Consider the following 8,827-nt stretch of genomic DNA (forward strand, 5'->3'; position numbering starts at 1 on the left):
GTGTTTATTTACACGTAAATTTGGAAACTTTACGTGTTAATCAAGCCCTAAGAACCCAGATCTATGTATGGCATGAGCTAGATTCAACCAAAATCGAGTATATAGTATTTGCATGAGAAAGACTCGACGAGTCGAGTCGCGAGTCCCCGAGTTTTCCCCCTTTTCGTGTTTGCTAGGTGGAGTAGTGAGTCATAGGGTGTGACTCAGTGGGTCGGAAGCCAGACTCGCTCATGAAGGAACCCGACGAGTCAATGACCTGACTCGGCGAGTTCAAGGCAATCTTCTTGCCTCAAGAACAGACTCGGCGATTTGTTCATTCAACTCGACGAGTCTCAGCATAGATTGTTCTTCGAATGAAGATGAACTCGACGATTTGTTCATACAACTCGGAAAGTAGGATGAAGGACTATTGGATATCAGTTTAGAAGGAAAACTCGTCGAGTCAATGCCTAACTCGTCGAGTAGAGACAGGATTATGGTCAATCGAATGGATAGGGACTCGACGAGTTGGCGAGCCAACTCGGCGAGTCGGGTCAACTGGAAGTTGACTTTGAATTTGACTCTTAGTTTAGTTAGGGGTAAATGGTCATTTTACGCTGAGGTCGGTTAGCAGTATTTGACTGAGTGTTTTGTGGGAATTATAGCCGGAGGATTTTCGGGGCAGCAGCAAAAGAAGACAATCAGTTCCCACGCAGATCAGCAGCTACTTTGAGGTGAGTTACCTTCTAGTAACAGTGGGTCTACGGCCACAATGTCGGCCCACCAGTAGGAGTTGTATGGTAGATGGTTGTCTTTGTGATATCATCTAGGTTTGCTACTACCTGATATGATTATATGCTGGCATGATATGTTATATGTGATAGTGGTAGTAGGAGGGGAATAGTCCCCAATTTCGGTCGTTAGGACCGAAGGGTAGATTGGACACCCCAGATATGTCTGATAAAAATGTATGTTATGATATATGTGATAGTAGAAATAGGGGTGAAATAGTCCCCGAGGATCGGTTGTTACGACCGATGGGTAGTCAGCACCCCAGAATGGCTTGACATGATTAGTCAGCACCCCAGAACAGCTTGACACAGGTAGGTCGGCACCCCAGAATGGCCGTACCAGGTAGGTCAGGCACCCCAAAATTGCCCGGCAGTATGTCTGATATGTGATTGTATGGTATGTGGTATGATGGGGGAAACTCACTAAGCTTCGTGCTTACAGTTTTCAGTTTTGGTTTCAGGTACCTCTTCTTCGAAGGGGAAGGAGCTGGCGCGGTAGCGACACATCACATACACACTTGTATTATGTACTTTGAGATCTTCCTGGGGATTTGTACTCTGACATTATTATGTTTTTATAAACTGGTTTCTAGACACGCGACATCTTTATGAAACGATATGATCGGTGAATGTTTTATTTCTAATGTTTTGCTAAGTATATGTTTTAAAAATGAAATTTTTGGCTCATATTTTTGGGACATTACAGTTATAAAGTTCTTAGTCTTGATTCAAATCTTGTTTTTGTTTCCAAGGAAATAAAATTTTATGAATCAGTGTTTCCTTTCAAGCTAAAGTCTTCATCTTTAACTGATAAATCTAATGTCCATTTAAGTGATCTTTTCTCCTATGACGAGTCATTGCATTCTAGTACTCTTCTTGATAATAGTAATTTAGAGAATTTGAGTAGTGTCCGTCAGTCGGATGGTGCTAGTGCAGACTAGGACTTGGATGAGACTTGTCCTTCTGATGTCAGCAACCAGACTGGTGAGGCACATGTGCCTTCTTTTGGTGTGATGTTTTCAAGTTCCTTTACTTTGACCGAGACGAATGATTCAATTAATACAAATCCTTATGATGGTCAATCTTCTAGGGTTACTAGGTCTGGACGTAATGTTCATATGCCAGTTAGGTTCAGTGATTATGTTGTGGAGGGAAAACACAAATATGGTATTGAAAGATCTGTTAACTATTCAACTCTTAATAATGAAAATCTTTGTTTTGTTGCTAATCTTAATAAAATTGTTAAACCCAAAAGTTATAATTAAGTTGCTTTAAATCCAAATTGGATAAAAGCTACGGATGATGAAATGGAAGCTCTCTATAGAAACAACACTTGGGAAATCATTAATCTTCCTAAAGGAAGAAAGGCTTTTGGTTGTCATTGGATTTATAAGATTAAATATAAATCAAACGGTGAAATATAAATGTATAAGGCTAGGTTGGTTGCTAAAGGGTATAGTCACAGAGAATTGATAGATTATGAGGAGACATTCTGTCCAGTTGTTAAAATTGTTATTGTTAGAATTTATCTTTCTTTGGTTATTCATCATTCTTGGCCTTTATATCAACTTGACATAAACAATGCTTTTCTATATGGTGATTTAACTGAAAGTGTTTACATGCAACTTCCTGAAGGATATCAATCTAAGAATGATTTTAGAGTTTGAAAGTTAATTAAGTCTCTTTATGGACTTAAGCAAGCTCCCAGGAAGTGGAATGAGAAATTAATTTGTTCACTTTCTTCATTTAGTTTTCAACAAAAGTATTAATGAGTACTCCTTATTTGTTAAAGATGTTAAAAATACTATTGTCATTTTATTAGTTTATGTGGACGATATTATTATCACTGGCAATTGCAAGATTGAATTGGAAAATGTTTTTTAAAGTCGCAATTTTTAATTAAAGATTTAGGAGAGTTAAAATATTTTCTAGGAATTAAGGTAATAAAAACAGATAAAGGAATTTGTCTTAATCAACAAAAGTATTGTTTGGAATTGTTGCATGAGTTTGGAATGTTGGCTTGTAAACCTGTTAAGACTCCTTTGGAAGCTAATCTTTTTATTAAAAAGGAATGTTATTTAGATAGTTCTGATTACGTGGTAAATACTATTGAATTTCAGAAATTGATTGGTAAATTGATTTACCTGACAATGACTCATCCTGATATCTCATACACAGTTCAAATTTTAAGTCAATATATGCACAAAACTTATAAGTCACATCTAGACATAACTTTTAGACTATAAACATATTTGATAGATAGTCCAGGAAAAGGTGTTCATATAGCTAAAAATGATTCTCTCTGTCTTGTGGGTTTTATTGATGCTGATTGGGCTAAATATCTATTCAATAGAAGGTCTGTTACGGGATATCTTGTTTACTTTGCCGGTTCACTTGTATCCTGGAAAAGCAAGAAACAAAGTATTGTTTCTCGTTCTTTCACTGAGTCTGAATATTATGCTCTGTAACCTGTGAAATTGTTTGGATTTTAAAATTACTTTTTGATTTGGGAATAAAAGGTTTAACTCCAGTAAATATTTTGTGTGATAATGAATATGCTATTAAACTAGTGTTAAATCCTTTTTTTCATGAGAAATCTAAACATTTTGAGGTAAATCTTCATTTTGTTAGAGAAAAAGTTAAATATGGTGTTTTAAAAGTTAATAAATTTGATTATTTAAATATACTCTTAATCTGTATTGGGTATATTGTGTAAATATGTAGTTTCTGTGTGGGTTAAGTTGTAATTTATTCATGTGTGTTGGGTTTGCACGCGGGTCTTTGGATGCTCCATGGAGCTATGTATGATTCGGGTTTACCCGGTGTATATAATGTTGAAGAAGAGATATTTTGCATCATTCAGTTGACAATCTCTCTTCTAATCTTCTCTCTGAGTACTGTACTTAGGGTTTGTAGATTGGAAGCTTATTCTTATGATTTAATTTTGTTTCCGATATATGTTTGAGTGTAAGTGATTGTTTGTAGTGAGATTTTATGTTGTATTCAGTATATGTAAACCATCTGTTTCATAGTGAATGAAATAATGATGTTGGAAAATCTTAAGTTGTTTACGTTTTTAAGACATTGATCTTAATTTGAGCTACATGGACATTTCGCAACAAGGCTATTTTCAATGATGTTATTAAAACACAAACGACTTTGCCAAAGGAGGTAGTACAACTACTCTCACATCTTTAGATAATTGCCCAAAAAAAAAAAAAACAAACAAAACAAAACAAGGGACATCTACATTGGTTGGAATGGAACGCTAACCCGATGCTCGAATGCAAGATATTTTTTGTTTAAATTTAATGCATTCTTCTTTTTGTTAATGTTTCTGTAATTGTATACCTAGCTTAATAGTTTCCCTATTTAATATATTTCTTGCCTTGACAGGTCAATTTATTACTATGCACGTTTTTCCCGATCAAGAATCAACTACTTTGTTTTATTTTATTAGTCAAGCATGGTGTCATCAACTAGAACCCCATCACGTCTATGTCATATAATTTGACGATTTACCTTTTAATGTCATTATTTTTCAGCAAATTTTACATTTTTGTACAAAGGCGTTTATAAAACACAAAATTTATTAAATGAGAACTTAAAGTTAATATAATCGATTAAATATGTTACCCGACCCGACCCATTTAGAAAAACTATTCTAACATGTCACCCAAAATCCTTTGACCCACCTCTAGTTCGGACCACAATAGTACAATAACATTTTTGTGGACTGAATATGTAAAATGACGAATGCTCGAGGATGAAATCTGTAACTTAAAGAAAGTCAACATGAAAATATGACCGTTGGAGACGGTCCGTTTATTTGGAAAAGCGATTTGATTATGGGCATCGAATGATCGAATCACATGCTCCTAAAAAGCAATTACGAAGCTTCACTAAGCAATAAAGCTGTACGCGTACCCTCGTCTACTCTACAACCCATCTCTCTCCTTCTCTCTATTTTGATTTCTACTTTTAGTGTTGATAAATTATCAAGAGTTGAATCTGCAACCAACAACAATGGCGAATCAGAGAGTGGTTCTGACGGAAACAGAACTTGATGAAACGAACAATCAGGTGCATCATCCTTACGCGTTTCATGTATCTGGACCTCGTAAAGTTTCTGCCCCGAATTGGCGAGATCTCATCAATTCCAGTTGGTTAGTTTTTCAATTCAACCCTTATCTTCATCAATTTGTTGTTCTTCAATCTGGTTTTGTTTCCCTTTTTTTTTTTTGAAATTGTGATGTTACTGTTATCGAAATCAGAATTGATTCAAAACTGAAGTATCGGATGAAAACCATTGGAAATCTTCGGATTTTGTTAGGGTTTGATTCTAATTTGGGGATTCTGTTGAATTTTGGGGGTTAAACTTAAAGATCATTGGAATATTGTGATGCATAAACAGAGAATCGTATGCTATTCTTTCTTTATCGCTTTGGTAGTTCCTGTTCCAATTTCAATTGGCTTTTGAGGTTCAATTTAGGGGTTTCAACCTGAAAATAGACATTTATACTCTGTTTCTGTAACATTTGGATTTTCGTCTAAAGTGATGATGAAGGTATTATATTTATAGGTATGATTAGGGTTAGATTTAGATAAGAGTATCCATATGGAAACTAATTTGTAAGATCTAACGAAGCTAATTTTCAGATTATGATTATATATGATCATCTGATTTTGAACAAATTGTTAATAGTACGTTGCTATTTCTTACTTCTAGGAAAGATGGAAACTACAAGAGAACAGTTATCGCCTGCTTTATCCAAGCCGTATACTTACTAGAACTCGATCGACAAGAAAACAGACCCAAAGAAACAGCTCTAGCCCCAAAATGGTTCATCCCCTTCAAATACAAACTCTCCCAAACCCTAATCGACGAACGCGATGGATCAATCTACGGCGCAATTCTCGAATGGGATCGCTCCGCCGCCTTATCGGATTTCATCCTAATTCGCCCAAGCGGCGCCCCTCGAGCCGTTTTAGCCCTAAGAGGCACGCTTCTCAAATCCCTAACTATCAGACGCGACATTGAAGATGATCTTAGGTTTCTAGCGTGGGAGAGTTTGAAAGGCTCCGTGAGATTCAATGGCGCGTTGGAAGCTCTGAAATCGATTGCGGATATGTACGGAAGTAACAACGTGGCGGTCGCCGGACACTCGTTAGGCGCCGGATTTGCGCTTCAGATCGGGAAATCGTTGGCGAAACAGGGGTTGTTTGTTGAGACGCATTTGTTTAATCCGCCGTCGGTTTCTCTTGCGATGAGTTTGAAGAACATGGGGGAGAAAGCGGTTTTCGCTTGGCAGAAAATGAAGTCGATGATGCCTTCTGCTACTTGTGTTGTTGATACTGATGGCGGTGGTGAGGGTGGTGGTGCAGGTGGTGGTTTTAGTAATCCGGCGGCGTTTAACAAATGGGTTCCTCATTTATATGTTAATAATAGTGATTATATATGTTGTTATTACACGGATCCAGCCGGTGGTGATGGTGGAGAAGGAGGCGGTGGTGGTGGTGGTGAAAAGGAGAATGTGAGGCCGGCGATGGGTGGTAATGGTGGTCATATGGCGGCGAAGCTTTTTGTGTTGTCGAAAGGGAAACAGAAGTTTTTGGAAGCGCATGGATTGGAACAATGGTGGTCGGATGATTTGGAGCTTGAATTGGCGTTGCAGAATAGTAAGCTTATTAGCAAGCAATTGAAGTCATTGTATACTGTGCCACCTAACACCACCGGAAACCGCCTATGACTGGTGGGGGAATTGGTGGTGGTGGTCGGAATATCTTTGTGATTATGGGATTTTGATGTAGAAAGTTTTCAATGAAGACGTTGGATGTTGAAGGGTGGAGATTTGTTTTGTGTTTTGAAGTTGAATGATATTGATTTTTTGTGTAAACAAAGTATCATTCATGTACAATCGCAATAAGAAATGAAAAGCCATGAGAAAATTTTCAATTGAGAAAACAATTTCACAATGAAGATGTTGGATGTTGAAACTTGAAAGGGCGGAGTATAATAGTCTAAAATAACATTTTTTTTCTCGTTTTAGCTCAATGCCCTTTTGGAAACTAGTGTTATATATAGGTCATTTAGACATTCTAATTTTGAAATGTTCATTGGATTTAACTTAATAGGCATAATACAAATATTGACCAAACACACAAATAACACAAAACAATGCAAGTCAACATAGACCTGCAGACCAACATTCTCAGACCAATTATCTTTTGTATCTTTGTTGAAAGCTCGAGACTAGTCTTACACGGTCTTATTTGGTCTTAGTCTAGTTAGACCATTTCAGTCTTTCTTTGAATTTTTTTTGTTCGGATTCTAGGTGGTCTGGTTTTTGGTTTTTAGTTTTTTTTCTGTTTTGGCTAGCACATTACTCGAACAATTTCTAGATTATATTTTTGTCGCCTTGTTGGTTCCTTTATAGTCTAAAAACGACTATGATGCCCTTATTTAATTTATTTTCTAATTTAGTTATAATTTGTATCTTATTTATATTTAAAAAAAAAGTACAAATAAACCACCCCCACCCCCACCCGAATCTTGGTATATCTAATTTCTTTATTCACTGTAAAGTTAGTAATCATTCATTTTTGTTGTTAATATATTAAGTTCAACTTCAAATTACATATCTTAATTCCAACTCCAAATCATATATCTTCCATCCTTCAAACCCAAGAAATGTGTTCATCCGCTTTAGAAATTCTAGTGAAAATTCAAACTCTGAAATCGATATGCATGTGTAGCGCACACAAACAAAGATGAGCAAACCCTAGAAATGTGTTCATCTCACACACAAAGATGAACAAACCCTACAAATGTGTTCATCCGCTTTAGAAATTCTAGTGAAAATTGAAACCCTGAAATCGATATGCATGTGTAGATTAATCGATAAGGATTTATAGATATTTGGAGCAAAGCCAAAAAGCTAACACCCTAATTAATATACTAAAACTGATTTGTATGTGTTCTTCTTAAACAAAATAGTTTCTAGAGCAAACCCAAATACGATAATGGTTTTATGTTACACAAACCCTCAATCAAAAGTCTTGACAAAAGCGAAAACCTTGAAATCAATGAGGAAAACGATGAAGATTTATAGGTCTTCATGTTAAACTCAGGGATCATTTCTTAAGGAACACAATAAGGGTCTTGAAGAAAACGAAATCTATTAAATCGAATCTTGTTGTGTGTGTTTGTTTTTTTTTTTCTCAATATTTTTTGTGAGGTTCTCGGAGGAGGTGAATGGCACAAACAATGTTTAAGGGTGAAGGATGCTGACAAGATTGAAAGAAGGCGTCGACAATGGAGTATTCCAATTTCAGATTTAGGGTTACAGTTTTAAAGGATGTTTGAGAATGCTTTTCAAAATGACTTATTAACTTATTGTTTTTTTAAAAAGTCAAGAAGTTAAAAAGATGTTTGGTAAACACCAATTTTTTAGTGTAAAAAATGACAATTTTAAAAAGACATGAATTCCCGACTTTTCCAAACGGCCAATAAGTTGATTGAAAATCACTCCAGAACACCCCTTAGAGAAGAGAAAATCTCGGGATTTATTACCCCAAACCACGCAATATAAATATAACATAAGGACCGTTTGAATTAAAAAAATAAGTTAGACACCAAACAATTATATCACCCCAAACCACAGGAGTCATTCATGTAATTCACTATTTATTCTATTAAAATTACATATATATTTTTTCTAGTTCTACATATAGAAAGAATATTTTTGCTAGAAATATAAAAAAAATTATTGTTTGAAATTGATTTTTTGTTTTTTATTTCTTTAATTTTTTATAGTTTATAGGGTGTTTTTTAGCCAATCCTTTTTATACGGATGTTTGTAATTAATAAGGCTTTTAAATTAATCGAATGTATTAAAATAGAATGATATGAGGTTTCTAAAAAAGGCTAGACTAAACATTGATGGAAGAATTACTTTATTGGGCTAATCAATGTCGGCCTCTTTCTATAAAATCAACTTTTCCAATGAAACAATATTTGGGCTTACTGGAGTACTAAAACTACACCGAGCTTGATA

The 8,827-nt window shown here is 35.5% G+C and overlaps 1 protein-coding gene across 1 annotated transcript; it reads left to right on the forward strand.

Annotated features, from left to right (window-relative positions):
• Positions 1-4,663: 4,663 nt before the first annotated feature.
• On the forward strand, positions 4,664-6,750 carry LOC145011538 (alpha/beta-Hydrolases superfamily protein). The gene is made up of 2 exons (XM_078970275.1): positions 4,664-4,936; positions 5,500-6,750. The coding sequence occupies exons 1-2, from the start codon at positions 4,797-4,799 to the stop codon at positions 6,518-6,520; spliced, it is 1,161 nt and encodes a 386-aa protein (XP_078826401.1). The 5' UTR covers positions 4,664-4,796; the 3' UTR covers positions 6,521-6,750.
• The last annotated feature ends 2,077 nt before the right edge of the window (positions 6,751-8,827 follow it).

This window comes from Lactuca saligna, chromosome 8 (assembly GCF_052625555.1).
Source record: "Lactuca saligna cultivar CGN05327 chromosome 8, ASM5262555v1, whole genome shotgun sequence".
In the NCBI taxonomy this organism is placed as follows: domain Eukaryota; kingdom Viridiplantae; phylum Streptophyta; class Magnoliopsida; order Asterales; family Asteraceae; genus Lactuca; species Lactuca saligna.